General features: G+C 47.1%; 1 protein-coding gene across 1 annotated transcript in view; it reads left to right on the top strand.

The window, feature by feature from the left end:
• LOC139050436 (uncharacterized) overlaps positions 1-22,513 on the top strand; it is a 48,877-nt gene that overhangs the window by 23,689 nt on the left and 2,675 nt on the right. The window contains exon 2 of the mRNA XM_070526810.1: positions 19,997-20,129. Coding sequence (XP_070382911.1) covers positions 19,997-20,129 — 133 coding nt within the window. The remainder of the gene's footprint in view (positions 1-19,996; positions 20,130-22,513) is intronic.

Here is a 22,513-nt window from a genome sequence, read left to right on the forward strand (position 1 = left end):
ACATACGCGAAGATGAGGCGGAACGACCACAGTGTGGAAGTTCCGTGTCTCAAAATACATTTAAGTAAAGCACTTGTTTGGGCTAGTTAGTCTGAGGACGTAAATATACGCTCTAAATATCAGGTACCGAAAGCAGCGCAATAATTATTTAAAGCTTTGCCACGTCTTCTGCCACAACATTCAATGAAATTGTTACGGAACGGAGTGCAGACGCACACTCTATGGTGAGCTGCACTGGAGGACTGCATGCGAAGTCAATATTCATAAGGTTCATGATTATAGGAGGCGTATTGAATGAAAAAACTTGATAGCCAAAATTTTCGCATTATAGAATTCAGCAAACTACTCCATATTATCAGGAGTGTAAATTGAAATAGTCATGCATGTTTAAACTATATGCACACGCGGTGTTACCTCGAAACTGTCGGAAGAGTGTGCGATCCTAGTGAAGATTAACATTTTTAATCATCATAAGACTTATGGCTGTGTATGAGAAGCTTGATCAGAGATGGCCTACAGGTATTCGCAATTATACGTATTCCCTGAGAAATCCATTCCATGAGTGGTCATTACGCAATAGAAGGTCATAATCCAAAAGCGCGTGCCTGGCTCTCCTTTAATTTCGTATGTTATTTACAATTTCTTAACTATGTAGAATAATAAACCATATGTTTGCTTGCTGATTGTGGTGGTAAGAGTCTTCTATAAATCTGCAACGAGCATATTATTGTAGCTGTTTTAGAAGTGTCCGTTAGATTGTTTGTGATACGTTGGAAGCCTGAATGTTAACGACAATTTAAATTAAAAAGATTCTAGATAGAATCGTAAGCTTCCACATAGGTTTCGTTCTGCCCTCACATAATGTTTGCACATTGGTTACGATATTTCATATCGCGTTATGTCTGCACGAAATATCAGTCCTTTTTAATGACTGTGTGTCAGCTCGCCTGCTTGCTGTAAACAGAAATAAAGTGGCCTCAAGGAAAAGCACGTAAATCTTCGGCTTTTTAGGTTCACTAGGATGACGTCATGTTGATAGTTATAACGCGCGACTGTCTTGCAATAATTGCTATGTGAAATCATGGCCCGGCTCTCAAGGTCTGTCGTTTCGAACCGCGTACAGCCTGCAGGTGAGACAGTTAGTTCGAACAGAGACCGCCCCAACAAATTGGCGACAAAATTATATAGCCTTCGCCACCGCGAAAAGTGCTGCTGAACTAGTCTGTGACGAACTTCCTTTAGACAACCCGTACCAGTGTTTATTCTGAATCACTGCTTAGCGGCTGCACAAACAAACCTACGCCATTACAGACTCGTACACCTACATGCGTACACGTTTTCGCAAAGATGCGCGTACAGTGGTGGATGTTGCTTGTTACGTGCGACAAAAGCGGTTGTTCGACTACTAAACAGCTAGCTATTACGAAATTGTAGCTGGAATACGAAGCCTTCAACAACAGCAGCAAGAAACAATATAGAAATAAATATTGATGAATAAATTTCATGCCCTAAACCAAAAAAGAATAGAAAGCGTCACTAAGAGCGAAGCTATAGATTAATAGCGTCATACAGAGTTGCAAGTACATACACCTTATCTGTATTTAGAGACAGAGCACGACCTGTGGCAAAGAAGACTAGCCTCTAATAATCATGTATGAAGTTTAATTCTGGAATTGAATTGAATTATCGGGTTTTGCGTGCCAAAAACACGATTTCATTATGAGGCACGCCGTAGTGGGGGACTCCGTATTAATCCTGACCACCTGGGATTCTTTCACGTTCAACTAACTCTAAGAACACGAGCTTTTTTTTTCTTTTTCTTTTTCCATTACTTCTCTTATCGAAATGCGGCCAACACTTCCGGCATTGAGTCGACCACCTTGAGCTCAGCAGCGCCACGTCATAGCCACTGAGCTACAGTGGTGGGCACTGCAAGAAGCGAGTCTCTCAACCAAAAAGAAAAGAAAAACGCCATTAGTGTGTGCGCGCGTAGGCGTACAACAATTCTCGCTCATGACTCAAGGGAGTAGCTTGCGTCTTACGCACCCTCGAACAACTCCCTTTTTTATGGTGTAACTAAAGGAAATTCCTATAGGGGTGTTCGGATAGCGAAATCTCTGAATTGTTCTTTTAATTTTGCAAATGGGCGCATCTCGCAAGAGGCTTATCAGATACTCCAGCGACATCCCATACACCAGGGAGAGGCCGACGTTGATAACCGAAGGCATTTGCTGTGGATCCCGGCACACACTGGAATGAGCACCCCCAACGAAGCGGCTCACGGCGTTGCTCGAGGCCTGACTCACCGAGCAGCATCGGAGGAAGAGCCCCCGCGGGGTACTGCAAACGTCTGGGCATGGGAGGACCGTATGACCACTTTTCACGACATCACGGCACACTACCAATTACAAAGACGCATATACCCATTCGCTCACGCTATGTTAGACAGGACGCAAGCAGTACACTTCAGACAATTACAAACAGACTCTTACAGAAACCCCAGACTCATGCACGCCATGTATCCAGACATGTACACTACAAACAGATGCACATCGTGTGGCGAGGTTGCCACACTAAATCACATGCTATGGGAGTGTCGGGACCTAACAAACAAGTCGGGCAGTGCCGACCCCTCCGTCTCTTCCACCGCCAGCCTCCAGTCACGCTGGATGACCGCACTGCTCAGCTCTGACCTGACAACACAACTCTGGGCCGTCCAGCGAGCCGAGGAAGCCGCTTCGAGACAAGGTCTCGGAACCGCGTCCGCGGCGGGTGCCCAGACCCATTAAAAGACGCCGGACTCAAATCTTGCTGATTTGAAATTAAAGTTTACGCTCTCTCTCTTTTAATGAAGCGAATGGCTTTCTGGAAGCTGTAGCGTTTGGCTGTTCGCTGACATTTGCCTTATCGGCGATAGTTCACTTGCATTTTTTGTTTTTTTTCGGTAATAAGCAAATCATTTCGGGCCAAATTAAAGTGTTTATGGGATAACGCTTTAAGCAGCGTATTGTTTTAACTTAATTAATTATTTCAGTGCCTTTGGAGTTTCAAGTTGTGGAGTTTCACATTGGAATGCGGCTGCCGCGGCGGACAGGAACCGAGCCCGGGACCTCGCGCTCAGCGTCAGCAGCAAGCAGAACGCGACAACCACTAAGCCACCTCGGTGGGGCCCACAGAGGAAAATCGAGCACAATATTGTGAGAACAATAAACCCACGAGTCATCCTTGCGGACGGCTTCATACAAGGCGAGGAAGGAAGGTACTATACTGCACGGGACGAACGGCATCGACTTGTGCGAGAGAATACGCAGGCCGCCACCGCTTGTGAAAGACGCCGCGCTCATTAAAGGGCGTGAGTCACGCGTGCAAAAGAGCCTTGGTCGCGGCCGTGGATGGCCTCCGACAAGACAGCGAGTGAAGAACGGGGGAGGGGGGGGGGGGGGGGACCGATGCGTGACAGAGAGTGTGTCATCCACAGATGGTGTATACATGCACGCCTGATATTAACCGTGTAAATCGGTTACGACTTGTCTGCGGGACAGGCACCGAGTACTCCGTGCTTGTTTTGCTTACGTGTGCGTTCGTATATGTTTTCTTTTATTTATTTCCATATACAGCAGGAAAAATGTGCATGCCGTACAGATATCGTAAATATACACTTGGTGATATTCCTATTCAATTTCAGAAATATGAAGCAAGTGCAAGTGTGGCTGGAGAACAGGTCGGATATCAGACAAGAAATGATAATGAAGATGCAAACTACCGACAGAGGGCTTGCAGAAAATAGCGATACACTGCCAGAGCAGTCCGTGAATCATGGAGAAAATAGAGAAATAAAAGTTTAAAAAGCGACTACAAGCACAATGCTAGCACGAACAAGTCTCGGCACATTACGGGAACTCAAAAATGCATCTGAACTAGTTTTCACAGGGGATTTGTCAAATAGCCAAGAAAGATCTCTCGCTGCCAGTGATGTGTTGTGCGTCACTCAACGAGACAGTAATAAACAGAAGCTTCCGTTGTGTGGTACACGTGCACTCAGATGATGTCCTTTCTTTTTAACGATTCAGGTAGTAAGGCGTAGAGGTTTTAAGTGGAGACAGACTGAATGAAACCTATCGCCGTGCTACACAGTGCTTACGTGCTCACAGTGCTCTGCTTACACAGTGCTTACACAGTGCTTACACAGTGCTCTGCTTAAGAATGCACTGACGTTTCAGTTGACATTTATGTACATTGCATTCTTAACGACACTTTGTTTTAAAAGTTCTCAGTAGATCTTATAGGTACGGCGGATCGATAAGGAGATATCGCTACCGCAAAGCCGTATCCCGTGTCGCTACTCACTACCTTAGAGGACGGTGGTTATAATACGTACAGAGCTATCCATCATGCACACATACCTTGCTGCTATCACATATGTTATAGTTGAGATTATCCTTAAACAAGAAGGAGAGTCTATGTACAGTAGCCCGCTTCGATGCTGTCAGTATCATAGTGGCTGAAGGCTTGATTCCTATCGAAAAAAATCGTTTTTCAAATGGCAGTGGGCGTTAAATACGTTATAGGTAAAATGTTTGAAGAGAATGTGCGTAAAGTGCACAAATATCGACCTTTGGCAAGTTCAAAATCAACAAAAGATAATGTGGCACAAGCGTTAACGATTTGCAGTCAATTATTAATATTATAGAAGTGCAGACGTGGGGTGGAAGTGCCCAATCTTAACATTGAAGTAAAATATTCGGTACCTACAACCTGCTACGATACCAAGTTAATGCGTCAGCATTAGTAGTGTCAAAGTGAGAAAGAGAAAGTGTTGGGAACAGTTTTTTTTATTGCGACAGCGTCCCTTCTGGCATAAAGAATTATTTACACGTTTAGATACACGCCAGATTCTCGGAGGAAGTCCAGCAGTGTCCGGTGGTGGGGCCCCAAGATCCAACTGTCTACATCTGGCGGCCGACCTGGGGGTGGTCCACATCGAAGCAGGTGTTTCTGGCGGAGGGCGTGTAGATAGGGCAAATCCAGAGGAGGTGCCCAGTTTCCCTTCTCTACACGCCCTCCGCCAGAAACGCCTGCTTCGATGTGGACTACCCCCCGGTCGGCCGCCAGATGTAGACAGATCTTGGGGCCCCACCACTGGACACTGCTGGACTTCCAATTATATATATATATATATATATATATATATATATATATATATATATATATATATATATATATATATATATATATATATGTATACATACATACATATAGTGCAACTAACGGGTGATCAGCTCCGGACCACCGTCAGTTGCACTTGGCTTCTCGAAGAGGCAAGACGTGTGGGATGAGACCTTGCTGTTTTCACTTGTCTTGTCCACGCTTAGCCATCGCGCTGCAACGCTTACGAGTAAATTATCCATGCTGGACCTCAAACAAGTGAAATGTAATGTATTTGTCGCTAAATCGTCACTGGATTGTTCTTTTTTCGTTTTATTCGAAGACAGCGCAATAAACGTACCTATAGCCTGAAAAAAAAAAATTGGCAGTGGCTTAGCTCGGCTATGCCAGAATATACGTTGCGAAAGCTAAGGTATAGCCTGCTTAACCATGATTAATCTTGATTGCAAGTCTAGGTTATTCTGGTTGTCTAGCTTTGTTGCGGCGTTTAGCCCGTCGTTCGGAGCGCTGTTCGTCTGTTTTCTGGGCGATTCGTTTCCTCTCCATCTCTTTCCGATGTCGATTCCAGGCCTCCTCCTGCTTATCAGAATTTTCATCGTCCATACTGCCGCCTCAACTGTGGTTGCGGCGCACGCGAGCTCTCCTTTTCAATCCTCCGACGTGTGATCAGGCATGCGACGCAGCTGGCGAAGCGAGCGGAGGCGAACGGAACGACGAGGAACGCGATGTGACGTGATGTGCCTCCTCGGAGCACGGCCACGGCGAAATCGCAAGTTCGTGGTCAGTAAAGCTTTGGCTTTAATATGGCGGTCCAATGAACGCGGCTGTCAGGCGGTAGTGAAGTCTAACTGCTTGCCGTCATCTTGCCCTTGTCCGCTCTAAGTGAGTGATGAAAAAAGAAAAGATATTTTTGCCACATGAGACAGCCGCAGCGGAGCGGCAAGAAAAAACATTTTAGAAAAAGAGAAGAAAAATCTGCAGTTCTACGATATTGAACCTGGGTGTCTGGCGTATAGCAGTGAGACATCCTTCCCCAACGCTAACTTTTAACCACCTCTGTAATGGTAATATTAGTCACCGACAGCAAACTGTTAAGATGCGTGCCGCATGATTTTATGCGAAGCATATTACTAGAGCTCAACCCAGCTCCTCAGGCGCGGCGGTGTCGCCTTCAATACCACGTGACACCGTGACGTCACGACAGAGGGGAAACGGGGCTCCAACTCGCGCCGTCGCTCGTGGCGTCGACTTCAAGGCTGACCACGTGACACCGTGACGTCACGACAGAGGAGAAACGGGGCTCCAACTCGTGCCGTCGCTCGCGGCGTCGCGGCGGTATATAAGCAGCTGCGCTTGCCTCTGCTAGACACTCACGAGGTGAGATGCCTCCTGGAGACAGAGCTGCTCGTTGGAATGAGAAGCGAAGGTTGCGGCGTGCTACAGAGACTGTTTCTAGGTGGCTTTGCTACGGCGCAGCGACTACGCGCCCCGCATCGGACGCGGTGAGCGTCGAGCAACGCAGCGTTCGGCGCGACAACGAAATGTGCGCCTGAGCCGACGCTGACGACACCGGCTTTTCTGCGACACGAGCTCCTTAACGCTGTCGCGTTAAAATAAAGGCTAGTATGCTTCGCATCCTGGGCTTAACCTTAGCTAAGCCACAGCCAGTTTTTTTTTTGTTCGTTTTCAGCGTTACACTGAACACTGACGTAGTGGTCCTGCGGAAACCCGCAAGGTGGAGAAAAGTAATTAATAAAGGGAAAATCAGACATCCACCCGTTCGTAGTAATTGCTACGAACGGGTGGATGTCTGATTTTCCCTTTATTAATTACACCGAACACTATCTTGCGCACTTAGCTTGCGTTCTTTTTTAAACATTTATCTACAAAGTATTTACCGACAATGTATGTACAAGGCCTACTGACTCTTCTGAAAGCCTCGTTCGTTTGAAAACGAGGCCTGATCCGTGCTCCCACTGAATACCGTCGGGGTGATCCGGTGCAAGTCGCCTGCCGAAACGCGAAAATTAACGAAAACTTGCTTCAACTATAGTGTCTACTTTGCAACGCCACTCGTAACTTCCTTTTCTTTTATATATTTCGTTTTGCTCCACTCCTAAACAAACTGCGTTCGTACCTTAGCCCACTGAAATAATGTTCTCCGTGTGATTGTAAAGATGCAAATAAAGAAGAAAAAAATAGCTACGTACCGTACAAGGAAAATAAACGAACCTTGCTACGACGCGGTCTTGGCAAAACGGGAGCCGCCCAAATATGAGCTGTCTAAGATAAGCGCTTTTACAAAGCGTTCGCTTGCGCTTGAGAGAGTACCGGGGACATTTTCAAGCAAGCGGCGTTTCTTTTTTTCTTTGTTTTTTTTTAATCGTTGTTCTGGGACTAAATACTCCAGCAATTTCAGCGGATCACTCGAGAAAGCAAAGCGCCAACCGTGCGCGGCAGAAACACCGCGCAGTACTATCGCCCACTTCTCGGACAGCCCCGTCCCGAAACCCAAAGCTTTACGCTTTATGGACAGTGCCTTGCGATGGAAGGGCACGGGGCGTGTAACGGGAAAGGCGCGCGCCGAACCGAAGCGCATCGAACGGTCTGGTCAAGGCGCCGACGCGGAAACGTGTCTCTCGTGTTCGCAATCCTGCAGGCCTCTAGACGGGACCCCCGTACGAAACCTTCCTTCCGTTTTCTCTGGACAGCGTCAGCGCAGAAACGTTCGTCTTTCTTTTACCTCTATTTTCCTTTTCTTAGAAGAGGTGGTCTTGCTTCGGTTATGTACTGGGGTGGCCGACAGGAAAAAGGCGCCGTTATTACACGAAAAAAAAAAACAGCCAGGAAGTGACCGCGCGCTCTGCTCGGAAAACAACGAGATGCGGTGCGCGGTCCGCTGTGCACGTCGTCGGCGATTTGCGGGGTAACGAGGGCGTTACGCAAGTCCAAGCGTGTGCGCATGCGTGCGTGCGCGGACGCGTCTTGGCTATAGCCCGAGCGCCGGACGGTCCAGACGACCAGATCTTACGGAACTCACGCGACGGCGTCGGTTGGCCTTACGGCCGGAACGGCGGTCTTTCGGTGACGTCATCCATAAATTTTTTTTACGGGCATTGACCAGAAGGAGGGGGGGTGGGGGGGGGGGGGGGGTGTTGTCCGCATTGGTTTGAGCACCGTGAGAGCTGCACTCAGCCTGACGTAGGGGTAGAGGAGTCGGTGTTAGGGAAACGAAATCACACACATCAGGGGAGGCATTCTGCACGAGCCCATCTAGTGGAGATGTCTATTTCGTCTGCTCGAGATGCCCATGTCGTCTGCTGTTGAAGTTCTGATTGGTTGGGCTGGGCTGCGCGTCCGCAGCAGCAAGGCGCCACGGCCAATATTATTGAAGCCCACGGTATTGAACGTAAGCTTTCCGGGCCACACCTCCCGCGAGCGCCAGTTTCCATTAGGCCTAAGAAGCAGAGACGAAACGGTCGAATAATAGCGAAGCTTACACTACGTTCTTTCACGTCGGGCTTTCTCTCGGTCTACACCTCTCCTCAGCGCTCTTCGCTCGACAAACGTCAAACTTCGCCTCCGTTGTGGTGACGTCTAGCTCTGCGTAGACTTGTCTTGTAACGTCGAACCGCTTGATCTGGTGTTTGCATTCCAGAACATGCTTGTGAACAGTGTAGTGCATAAAAGCAAACATTACGGGATTTTACGCGTTGCATAGGATATCTACGAAAACGATTGTACGCATCGCATTTAGTTTTCTGGCATTTAATTGAACGCTTCACAAGAGCTTCGGTTTTCGCAGATTCCGACATTGGCGCATGATCTGTCCAATTTGAATGAATGAATGAATGAATGAATGAATGAATGAATGAATGAATGAATGAATGAATGAATGAATGAATGAATGAATGAATGAATGAATTCTGATGACAATGGCCAAGTAAATGTTTTGAAATGGTGGTGTCGGAAATAAGTTGATCGCGAGCAACTTGACCAGCCCGAACTCGACCACAGAACAGCAACGCATCGCAAACGCGCAAAAACGCAAAAACTAGGTTCGCGTGCGAGCGTGAGCAATATAAGGTACACGGATCGAGCTCTGAAAAGAGAGACCTCGAAAAAGCATTTTCGCAATGAGCCATGAGAGAAATGACAACAGAGGCAAGGAGGAAATTGAGACACCGAGAAAACAATGGGAGCTTGGGTGGAGAAGGCAAAACTTATCTCACTCTAGGACCGGAAAGCTTACGCGACTTTAACATGATGTAAACTTATCAATTAGACAATGTCCCGGTGATAATGAGATCACTATAGGCCGTGGGCAGTCCGAGAACTCGCGTTCCCCACTGCGCCGAAAAGGCGTATACGCGAAGCAGGGGTGCATCGTTCTCCGTGGTCGGCCCCCTCTGGCGAGCGACGTCTCGCACCAGATACCCGGACAGTGTCCGTCAGCCGGCACTGGCCGCTGCGAGAGTCGCAGACCGTTGCGCGTGCAGTAATCTGCGACGCGCAGCGGTCAACGGAAGCACGCCACCGCCCGGTGAGGCCGGGGCTTCCTACAGGGGGCCACAGCGCGACCGTGCCGGAACGGCTTCACGTGACCAGATCGTTCAGTTCCGCTTCCTTTCCTCGCTGTCGTATGGCGCCGCCCGCGGAAAACCCGCGAGCGCGGAAACATCCAAACAGGAGCGTTCCGTAATTGTGTGCAGCGTGAGTAATCCTAGCCTGTCGAACCGAACCGAATTTACTTCAGCATAGATGTATAAGCGCGAACAGAAAAAAAAATCATCTAAATTCGGGGGTTAGTGGTCTCGAAGATGTAGCAGACGTAGTCGGGAGTTCGACAAAGATTCGTCTGGTCAGGTCACACGGTGAAGTATAGTTGCGGTCACTGAGCAAGTCTAGGTGAAAAAAAAGACAAGAAAGAAAATCGCAGGGACGTTGCGTGACTGAGGAACCCGTACAGGCTCCAAATGCGTCTGTTTTGTTTTTTCGACTAGACTTGGTCGCAGTGACCACAACTAAACCACCACAACTGCGTCGTCCAGAAGCTGGACATTGGGCTAGGAGGGACGCCATAGTAGAGGGCACCGCGTTAATTTTGTCAACCTGTGCTTCTTTAACGTGCGCCAAAATAATCGTAAACGAGCTTCTCTTTTTTCAGCATTTCACTTCAGTAGCAAATGCGGCCGTCACAGCCAGGATCGAACCGAAGACCTTGTGCTCAGTCGCGTATTGGCACGGAGCTCTGTGGCTTTGCGATGTGTCTCGCAGTCTCCCTTAGCTCTCGACTTCGGTTTCCTGTCGTCGCCGACGTGCTACCCCCAACGCCCATGTCCCGTGCATCGGGGGCACGTTAAAGAACCCCTGGTGGTTACAGTTAATGCGGAGTCCCCCAGTACGGCGTGCCCCAAAATGAAATCGTGGCTTTGGCTCGTAAAAACGCAGAATTCATTTCAATTCAGGACCAAAGAAGGTCAGATCACTATTAAGCTTCTCTTTTTGTAGATTACACGCAATACATTGCGTACGAATCTACCTGTTATTGTACATCTGTAAGCGGGATTCCGTATGGAGCTGGCTATATTACCACATGTTGATTATATAGAGCTTGCTGGTTCTGGTAGAAGTTACGGAACATGCCTCGAACTGAAATCCCCTCTTCCTCCTTCACCTGCGTGCCATGCATCTTCTTTGCTCAGTAAATCTGGTTCATTTGGTATCTAAAGCAGCGTTGCTTGACGCCCATATTCAGAAATGTATCTTAACTTGAACCCCATGCATGCTTGACTTGATCTAAATCACGCCTGTTGGTAACGCGCCCAAGATGCTCATTGCGCTTTCCTTCGGCGCGTTGACGACAGGCCGTCATTTGGATCAAGTCAAGCATCGACTCCAACTTGAGATGCATTTCTGAGTACAGGGGTAACGTCAGGCATACACCTTACGATAGTGACAATGATCTCAAAGACACTGGCGCATAAGCAGTAAAGGGATTGGCCATGAGTAGGGTGGCGTTGTCAAACGTGTTGGAAGGATTGACTCTACCAGCCTTCTATCTACTGCTGTGGTCGTGTCATTTCCATCAATTCATTTCACAGAAAAACTGTGTTACGGATGGCTACGAAAGTTGCCAACATTTTCAATATTATCCAATCAACCAACGTTCGTGACAGATTGTTTTTCTTTGTCTCAGCTGCCTTCTTTAATGTCGAAGTCGGGAAGCTATTGCTGCAACTCCTCACCACCACGACCACCACCACCACCGCATTTGGGGTCTTGGTATCTGTCACCTTGCATGTTGCGTGATAATGGTATAAACAAGCATTTCTTATTTTGCAGATCCGCGATTTTCTTCATTCTGGATTTAGCATCACACTACATGGGCCTCTCTGCGTACTGAAAATTTTCAGATACACAGTTCCGAGCCGTGGTAGTTAATGCACACTTGACCTAATAACGATATCTCCCTTTAAATTGACAGGATAAATAATCTCCTCACCCTTGCACTGGCATACAGCAGAACTTCCTTGGCGAGTTGCAAATTTAAGGAGAGAAAAGAAAAACAACAACAACACATTCTATAACAACTGGACAGTATGAAGTAGTTTCTGGCTTGAAATTGGCGTTAGCATGCTGGCAAACTTTCCACCCTTATGGTTGTGACTCAAAGGTGGTAGCCATGGTCTAGCTTGGACGTGGTGCAGAGAGAGAGCGTATTGAAAAAAAAAATAAGGCGAAAGGAGCGAGGCAGTTCGCGCTCACAATGATTAAATTAAAAAAATTAAAAAAACACTTTCTGATTAGAGGCACGCCGTAGTGGAGGCCTCCGGAAATTTCGATCACCTGGGGATCTTTAACCTGCACCTAAATCTAAGTACACGGGTGTTTTCGCATTTCGCCTCCATCGAAATGCGGCTGCCATGGCCGGGATTCGATCCCGCGACATCGTGCTCAGTAGCCCAACACCATAGCCACTGAGCAACCATGGCAGGTCTCACAGTGATAGACTCCAAATAACTGCACGAGCGTTTTTTCAGGTCCGTTGATTTTCACAAAAGAAAGAGCACGCGTAGCTCTTTGTCGGTGATGCCGTGCAAATTTTGGCTTTGCAACAGTGAGCAACGATGGCGCAGCAACGATTTCAGTCGTGGCACATCAACAGGGTGTGACGTATACATTCCCACGTCACACCCCGAGCGCATGCTCATCATTGCGAAAGCAACTGGATGCCTAAAGTCGCGGGCTTACAGCACGTGAAGCAGGCCTTTGCAATAAAACGGTGCGGTGGTGCTTTTGAGAAATTAGTCTTCGTGGATCAGCGTTTGATAGGGTTCTGCTTCTGAGCAGAAAGAGGGTGCTTGTCCTAATACTGTCAGGAATCGGGGACAGCCTACTCGGGCAGCTGAGAAGACAGCTTTGTGCCCAGGTAATGAAACGTGGTCTGGAACCACCTGGAAGACGCTTCTGCGACGTGACGCCTGCCTTGCGGTGACAAGAGAGAAACCTAACAAAGGTGCATACTGTATACGCATGTACTTCAACTCTTTCCGTGTGCCAACCTACAGAAGACACTACGTAGCTTACATTAGGCGCACGGTAAAGTGCAGCTACCTTTTCTTTTGCGCAAGCGACCTTCACGTCGAGTTTCCGAGTTTCCTGCTCAGTCGCGATCTTGTTTGTATAACAAAGTACCCTGCATCGTGTGTTATTTTTTTCTTTTTTTCCCTTTTACTTCGGTGCTTCCGTAGTGAAGCTGTCTCCTTTGTCGCCTTCGTCAGAATTGGAGCCGGCTACATTGCTGTATACGGCGATTATTGAAACACAGTCAGAGTTAGATCTCCGTGGGAATGACTGGCGGATTCCGACGGGGGCCTAATGAAAAATAACTTAAACTAACAAGAGTAATGTATCGAGGTTTGTGTGCACGCTAAGTAAACCCAGGTGATCAACATATTCTTTTTCTTCCTCACAGGTTGCTGAGACTTACCACGGAATACACAATTTGACCTTTTTACGTACCGATAGCTTTTGTTTTATGTTGTTTCTGTAATGTGTGATATTTTCTATGCAATGCCGTTTTTTTTTTACCTTTCTCGCTCTCTTCATTGAAACACTGGTAGACTGTACTACTCCTGCTTCGGCTGCCAGACAGACAGACAGGCATACAGATCTTGGTACATTGCCAGGTATCAAGTTGCCTTTCTGCCGTCCCCTCCCTTACGTCCATGCATGAGTTGTATGCATGTCGCTATGAAATTATCACTCTGTGTCGCATCCATACATAAGGGGAAATAAGTTTGGTTACGTCACTTATAAGCAAGAATTGTCTCAGAGGCATGCGCATGTTTCGTGGATGCGTAAACCCCCACATGCATGCATCTTCCCTGCAAATAGACTGTGGCGTTGTAACGGCAACTCGAGTGCGGAATCATTGCAGCAAACGAATGCGAGTCCTGCTTTTCTAGTGCGGATCCAGTATCATCAATCCCGCGGTCTGCTGGCGCATATCGGTGCACCGGCCGTACACGCGCCTAAATCTCACCGCCGTCCCTATTGTCGAACGCGTGTAAGGGTGCGCACGCCGACATCACGAAGGTGGGCACAATGACAGGCGGCCCGTTTACATAATGCGGCCTTGCCCCGAGCCCCTACATCGTACGGGTACGAATAGGAAAACGGAAGCACTTGGCTCGTACGCGGTTGCGCGGCACTTGTGACCGCGTCGGCCGGTATACCGTGTGTGACGAACGAACCGTAACCGCTTTCTACGGTCCCCTCCCTCTCTCACTCAGACGTCTCCGCTCGCCACGGTCTGTATAGCACCTCCTCCGTGCTTCTTTCCCGCAGTATCCGCCGAAACCGTGGCCTTCGCCGTACTAGGACACGATATCGAAAAATATGCGCGAACAGACGACGCGCTGTGAATCAGACAGCAGAAGTACGGCGCTCGTCAGGCATGTTGTCGTCTGTTCTGCTGTTTCGCGGTGGTTGCATTATCTTAACCAATAGCTTCTTTGCCAGTGCAGCTAGTTCCTGTCGTTGTTGCTTCAGAATGATGTTTATAACCTGGGCGATTGCTGGAGACATGTCATGAGGGTGAGGGTGTTTTGCTCGAGTGAGCGTTTTTCACCGAGTTGTGAACGGAGCGCGCACAAGGTCAGTTAATCAATTTCAATAAAACTTGGTGCTGGGCTAGTTGGTGATTCATTCTTTAAAACTGATGGTAGCGCTAAAAAGGACGGACACACGATGAAAAGACGACACGGCGACAAGGAAACGATACTTTTCATATCAACTTATATAGCCATCTGTACTGGACCGGTAAGCGGCGTTGTTTGCTGTGGAATTACGCAGTGAAATATCGAACACTAACTAAATTCCCTCGTTGAAACAAATGACCGTCTTCAAGCGCATAATGATTTCATGAAAGCCAAGCGTTCTTTGGACCGGAGACAGTGTGATATTTCGATACGGAAGCCTGCATTTGGGGATAATATAGCGTTATGTGTTTACAAGTACACAAACAGATCTGGCCGTGCAGGAAGCCGTACAAGGAACAGTGGAAGGACCCATGAATCTAGTGCTCGAGGTCTGTAGAGCGTTCTGCGTGTGTGAACGCCTGTCACATGGACGTGGAGAAGATGGGTTGGATGAAATGCTGTAAAAGTGCCCAGCAAGTTCTCTACATTTATGTTTTCAATAGTAATGTATGTCTCTTCCAGGTGCCAAATAGTTATGTCCAATAAAAGCTTTAATTTCACCGCTTTTCCTGCTTGTTCACGATCATGAGAAGGGTAGAGCTGCCGGATGTACTGAAAATTTTCAATTTTCTCAAGTTTACAGCAATGCGACTCCTTGCCAGAACTCTCTTTATGAATATCAGACGTGAGAGCATCAGCGGTTTCGTGTCCATACTTCGAGAGCACCAGTGTAGCTACTTGAAAAAGATACCTGATATAAAATATTGCCAGAAACTCTAAAAGAAGTAAACCCCACTGCACGCCGACCAACTTGAACCAAGCGCAAGAACCCAGCCGTCTAACTTTCAACTTGCCTTACTAAAACGTTTTACGTATGTTCTCCAAACTTGCAACACAGGTCCAATCATATGGGCTTAAATGCGTTTTAACTTTCATTACTTTCATTAATCCTTCTGTTTTTATTGCGATAGCAATTGTATGGACACTCCAGGCGAAATTCCGCCGTCGGCGTCGCCATGCTGTTGCAACAGCGCGCCGTATGCTGTAGGTGCGAGGGAAAGCACGCGAGGACGAGCCGAGAAGGACGGTGAGAAAGAGAGAGAGGCTCTTTATTAGAATAGCGGAGGTTTTTGTCAGAGCGTATAATACCGCTGGTATGCTACTCTGTATGGAGACGGGGAATGGGATTAAAAGATTCCAGAGTTGAAGAAAGAAAAGAATAAAAAAATATGGAATGCGCAACTGCGCCTGATACTAATATTTACTGGTGAGATGGCAGGTAAATTTAGGCTTTCCTATAATAAATGGGGAATTTTTTTTTTTTCATTGAAGTGAATGTTAGGAGAGGTTGGCGCCTTTATGGTGGCACCGGCTACTCCTTGTCACTTGGCAAACGAAACAAATTTGCGTCTTTAATGCTTTCCGATTAGCAAAATTTGTGACAGGTATTTGCGCAATAAATCTGAAACCTGCAGCTGTTCTGGAGGGCCGGGCATTCGACCTAAGGTGCTGGGTAGCGTTAATGGATTCATTATAGGATGGTAGCTCCGTGCGGCGGCACCTTCTTGCGAGCGTAAGGATCGAACGTGGGGTCGATGAGCGCCAACAAGGCGGGGGGGGGGGAGGGGGGCAGGCTAGCACGCGTCTTCGCTTCTACTCTCGTCGTGGTTGTGCACAGTGCAGATGAGTATCAAGGGACTTTACAGATGAGTGCGGCCGCCCGCCTTCTATCTCGGAGGCTATCTGCGGGGGTTTAGAAGGCCAACCGCCCCGGGATGGCTGATGGCTTCGTGTGCGCTGTGTTCTCGCGCGCCTAGTTCTCGTTGTAGCGGAGGCTGGACGAAGGTGAATTCGCTCGCTGCTGCTGCCGCTCTTCTTCATGCCAGCGTTCAGATAGTGAGTGTCCGTAGTCATTGAGGGAGATGTGTTCGTGTTTTCCTGCGCGCGCGTGACACCGTGCTTGTTACGAAGTTAGTAAGCGAATGTATACCGCAGTCTTACATCTGATAAAACAACCAAGCTTGCTGCGTATAGCTGTCGAACAATTTTCTATAGCAATCAGTGCTTCGCCTGTCGGGCGAAACTGCGACTTTTTTGACGTACTTGCTCGGCGTGCACAATTGCGCAAACAGTGCCTGAAGGCGATATGCATATATCCGGCTTCTAGTGTGAATGACATATATTTGCTCGCCATTCTGCTGTTCTTTCTGTAACAGATAAGTACATTTGGGACTGATTCTTACATTGTATATTCTGTTCTTTTCTTCAATCGCTCGTCTTATTTACCTTTATTCTGTTGTTTTCTTCAATAGCTTGTCTTCTTTGCCTGAATACTTATGTCCATATCCTGTAGCAAATGTCGATTCAAGCGCACTGACAGAAAGCGCTCATCGTTTTGTGTACGTGCGATTGTTCCTATGAGCTCCTGTCTCCATGTCATTTCTGTCCACTATTCATTATACAATCAAATGTTGTGGACGAGCCGGCGAAGAAGTTGACAACATTCGGAACAGCATCAAAACAATCAATCAGTTGGTCACTCGACAGTGGTGTTGCAGAACGGGCGCGAAGAACCCCATAGGCCGCTGCATTGTGTCCAGAAGGCGGCCACAGCCGGCGAAGCAACGACAGACACACAGAGCTTGACGCACAACCGCAATGCCTCTGTCGTTCCTCTTTTTTCCATGTCGCAATGTTACGCTGCACTTCACCCCAATACAATATGACTAAGCAACAAGCGCACATCACCACCATCACCGACTTTGATATTGAGACAGATAAAGTTCTCGAAGCTCGTTACTTCACATCCTTGGTTCCCTTTGTATGCTGAGGGGTCCTTCTGTCCCCACAAAGTTTTAACCAGACATATTTAGATGGTGTAAAGTCCGTGACGTCAAGAGGGGCGGGTTCGGGAATGGAAGTGTGGTGTCGCCACCCGTCTCTCACCTTTGCGTCTCTTCCAACCTGTCAAGCACTGTGCGTCAGGGTAAGAATAGCCGATTCATTATTGCAGAAGCATTCGTCTTCAGTGCCCATTTCAGATGACTGACGCACAATTTCTGGGCGACGCATTGGCACGATTTAGAGAGGACCTGGATTAAATGAGGTTGCACGTCATCCGAAAGCATTCCTGAGCTTGAAATCAAGCAGCAAGTAAAAGCTCTTGGGCAGTTTGTATGTGACTTCGCGGTGACCTTTGAGCCGTCTTAGCATGAACTCAATGCAGGTTACAAGTGTTACCTTTTTATTTTCTTCTAAGGATTCTTCTAACACAGCTTTCCAAGTAATCTAGAATCCGCTAAATATCTTATTGTAATAAAATCCTATCAAGAAAGTTGTCAGCCCGAAAGAGAATCGATAATACTGAACAGGTTCTCTTCGTATAAAATTCACATTGGGATGGCGGAAGCCGAAAATACAGGACCCCGTGTACTCTTTTACAGTGCCAAATCTCTTAACGCAGGCGGCAGAGTGCTTGTTGAATATATTGCGGAAATCATTTCGAGAATATATATCGAGATGAGTTCTGGTACGTCATCCGCTATCTGTTACTGTTTCATTGTTATCATGCTATTGATTAAATTTTACCAGCGCTAGCGCTGTAGCTCATATAAAAGTGAATTAGAGTAGCAGGAAGCACTTGGCTGCAACGCTCTCTCCGTTATATCTATAAATATGCATTGAATATGACGGCTGTATAATATTAACTTAAAGACCTGCAAATCATCGATGGCGGTTTGTCTTGTAAATGCATTAGCATTCCCTAAATATTACTTACAGGTGCCCCAATTATCTAATGAGGAAAACTTGTTTAAGATTACGAGTCCGCTAGTCATTAAACACACATATTTTTCTCAGATCAAGTCAGCACGAAACCTACGGGGTCTATAGCATAAGATCCTCTAATATGTCAACCGTCGAGGCTACCCGAGTCACTTTCTTTTATTGCTACAGTGATGATAGCGTTTTAGTCTTCGGTGTACTGACTACCGCGCAACCTTGACCTTTGAGCTGAGTCCAGCTAATCTGAGAGTCTTATCGGCGAACAAAGACTGCTAATTTTGCGAAGAAATTTTTCAGTACCAAGTACAACGAACGATACAAAACGGGCATTCTTAGCAGCTCCGCTATTAATCATTATCTGCTTACAAAAGCCAGACTGGCTGCAGGATAAACTGGTGCCAAAAGCAGAAGCGCCGTACTTTTCAATCACGTCTGCTCTCACGCGGTTGCGCTGCCGCTGTCATCTTGCTGCCACCCACTGCGCAACCGGGCGATACAAAAAACGTCGAGCATAGAGCACAACGTCCAAAGCACTGAGCCTCGGTGTCCACCCATTCATTATGTGGCCCGCAACTACGTAACAAAACGAAGAACACAGCTGACGAACAATGATACCGAGCAGAAGTCGGCGCCGGCATTCGTCTGCTCTCCGAGCCTCCAGCGAGAGTTGCTTGCTCTTAAAGCCGTTGCAACCTCCTACGCTCTTCGCTCCTTCACTTCTCTGTCCGAGAGTGAACCACGTCGTTTTTTTTCCAACGGCGCCGCACTGTGTCGACACCAGGCTTCATTGTCATGGGCAACAATCGCGCTTTTCTCCTCCGGTGGAAGAGGTGGACGGGATCTCTATCGCGTAGGGGGCCACCGGGCCGTGACAGCAAGCGGCGATTGTGACGTTCATCGACCGCACACGCATAACGCCACCAATGCGCATGTGCACACGTGCACATACGCACGCACGCACACGCACACTAAGAGTGAAAACACTACCAGCAGTACACCTTGCTTGAATTGTACAATAGTTTGACAGCAAGAAATGGCGTAAAACTAAGTATGAGCGCCTACTACGCGATGCACACTATGGTGTTAATGGAAATGACGCTTCTTGATTCAGTCAGCAGACTGGTAATGTTCAAGCAAGGATTAAGGAAACATTTTTAAATATATCGGGAGAAAAATATTCCAAATTACATGTTAAGCAAAATGCTGATAAGGAAACCGGTCTGCAGACGTCCAGGGGAAATCTAAGGCGTGGTCAATATTGGAATATCGAAGAGGCCATGTTCCCCTAAGAGGAGCCTTCCACTGCACCAAACCCACTCAAGTTTTTTGCATTAAAAAGAAAAGGTATTCTGTTTACTCTGAGTCATATTATATATATATATATATATATATATATATATATATATATATATATATATAGGCCGTCATTTGAATACAATACTTGCGTAGCATGTATTGTCACTATCGACGAATTTTTCCCAATTTAACCGTGTTCACAGGCTGCCCTATCTGGTTTATGCAGTGCAGTACTATGCCCTTTAATTTATCGCAAACCTCCTTTTTTTCCATTAATTTCATTCCTTGCTTCACTTCCGACCGCAGTGCCCTCTCTTTGAGGACGACGCTGCAGGTGCAGTACGTGACGCCGACGCCTCCCGGAGGCGCCTTAAGAAGCAGTTACGGTTCCTTTCACAGGACACGCCGGTGTAATTGTATTTTTTTTTATTCTAACTCCTCTCCGTAATGCTTTTGGTCAGGAAGTTAATCTACTAAATAGGTTTCTCATCAAGGACATCACCGAGCCTTTGCAATTATTATGTTTCTTCCTTTTTTTTTTGCAGCCCTCGCCCGGTCCAGCTGCAAGACTGAGCAGGCCATCCAGGACACCAAGACGTGCGGCAGCAGCTTCAAAAGCCAGCTGGCGCAGCGGTCGTTCAACCGGTCTAATCCGGAGGACTTGCACCAGGCGTGCTGGTTAGTCGCGTCATCTGCAATTCCCCGGGATCATGTTCGGGTTCCTTACGTTCACTTAAAGGCCAACTGCAACGAACTTTCTAGTCGCGTAGAAAGCTTGGTTTCGGATAGGAAGGGTATAGATCAGCCGCGCAACATTATCTTTTTTAATGTACAAGTGGATGCATCTCGGAGGACTCGCGAAAGGACAGGTTTTTCGTACCGAAACCTAACAGAACGCCGCCATTGCCGCTCGCCGGAAGTGACGCAGAACTCGGAACGCACCGCTCCCCGACATGACCTCCGAGATTAGACGCGACCTATGGCTGCCTGCGTTGCGCTGGAAAACAAACCTATTAGGTGACGGGCTGGGACAAGTATCACATTCGCTATCCACCAGGTGCACTTGCCGTCGGGTTAGGTATAAGCTATTGTCACGTAGTAGTGCTGGTGAAGAAAGTAGCAAAACTGTGAATGACGAAACTTGCGTTTTATTGGGCGAGCCTGTGCCCTCAAAAGCAGGCTGCAATAAGAGAACAACGATGGCGGCGAACACAGTTGGCGATCGGCAAAAATCTGAGCGGACGGTCAAGCGTGTCGGTTTTTATGCATGAGCCATCAAAGGTTCCAGAGTAATCGCTGGTGGCCGCGTGTCTTGCAGAAAGTTCTACACAATTCTCGTCGCGCATACAATCAGATTGCACAGGGTTCGGTGACAACGGACACCTGATAGAACGATCGATAACATTCGAGAAACTTCCGATACATGCAGGTGCGTCCTGCTCTGAGCGACATTTGTTAGACGGTGAAACGCGGTCATCTGATAAAGCTAAGCAAGTACACGTGTCACTATTTACAGGTTGCTAAAGGGATAGTGCTAGACATGGTTAAGTTGAGATCGCTGGGAGTGGTCTTCGTCTTGCAGTGGAGACAGATAGGCTGATGATGACGATTATAATGATTGCGACGATTATGAGAAAAAGAAAAATTACGCAGTTATTATTCCTGCAGCTTCGCCAAGGTTGCTGCATTGATCCTTCAACACCTCTTCGCAGTTCAGTGTATCAAGCCGCACTTCCTCTGCCCCCGTCAAGTTAACCTTCCTGCATTCCTTGCATCTCTCTCTCTCTCTCTCTCTCTGTACAGTAGTAATCATCATCAGCCTATATTTCCTGTCCTCTGCAGGACGAAGGCCTCGCCCAGCGTTCTCCAATTTGCGCTGGCTGATTGCAAGCTATGTCTTCAAACTTCCTCATTTCATCGCTCCACCTAATTTTCTACCGTCCTGGACTACCCTTACCCTCTCCTGGCAACAATTTTATAACTACAATGGTAGTTTTATAACTATAACTATAACGCTTTACATGGCGTACCGCGCTCCATTTTTTTTTCTTTTAATGTCAACTAGAATGTCACCTATTCCCATTTTCTCTCTGATTCGCATGTTCCGCTCTTTTTCCGGTCTCCTAATGTTACGCCTAAATGTTTTCGTTCCGTCGCTCTCTGCGCGGTTTGATCTCAATCTGAACTTGACCTCGAGCTTCTTTGTTAACCTCCACGTGTCTCTTGCATATGTTAGCACGAGTAAAATGCAATGTTTGTACACTTTTCAACGACAATGGTAAGCTCCCAGTAACGATTTGGTAACGCCTGCCATATGCGGTCCAACCCATCCTTACGTATTATTCTGTAAATTTTCTCATGATTATGGTCACCGTGAGTCATTGACTTAGATAATTAAGCGTACTCCGCCACACTCTGTGGAGACTGACTGGTTAGTATGTATTCTTGTTCTCTTGCCAGGCTATTTGACATTAACTTTGTATTCTGCATATTAATCTTTAAGCCGACTCTTACACTTTCTGTGTTAAGGTCCCCATTCGTTCGTCGCATTTCATCACCAGCGTTGCTGAACAGGACAGTGTCATCTTCTAACTGGACGTATCTGGGAAATTCGTCGCTTATCCTCACTCCTAAGCCTTTTCAGTCTGATCGCTTGAACACTTTTAAGCGTGCAGTGAATCGCATTGGAGAGATTGTGTCTCCTTGCCTGACCTTTCTCTTGATCAGTTTCTTTCTTTTGTTGTAGAAAATTGAGGTAGTTGTGTAGTCTTTGTAATTATTTGCCAAGATATTCAAGTATACTTCCTGCACTGCTTGATCACACAACGCCTCCATGAGTCCTCGCATCTCTACTGAATCAAGTGTCTTTTCGTAATCCATGAAAGCAATCTATGAAAGTTTGGTTGTACTCCACAGATTTCTCGATTACGTAAGTGATGACATGGACGTGATCAATTGCTAAATGCCGCTCCCTGAAGCCAACCTGTTCTCTTCGTTAATTGAGGTCGTGTTGTGCCCGATTCTTCTGGAAATTACATTGATGAATCTGTTATGCAATGCAG

This window comes from Dermacentor albipictus, chromosome 10, assembly GCF_038994185.2.
Source record: "Dermacentor albipictus isolate Rhodes 1998 colony chromosome 10, USDA_Dalb.pri_finalv2, whole genome shotgun sequence".
Classification (NCBI taxonomy): Eukaryota; Metazoa; Arthropoda; class Arachnida; order Ixodida; family Ixodidae; genus Dermacentor; species Dermacentor albipictus.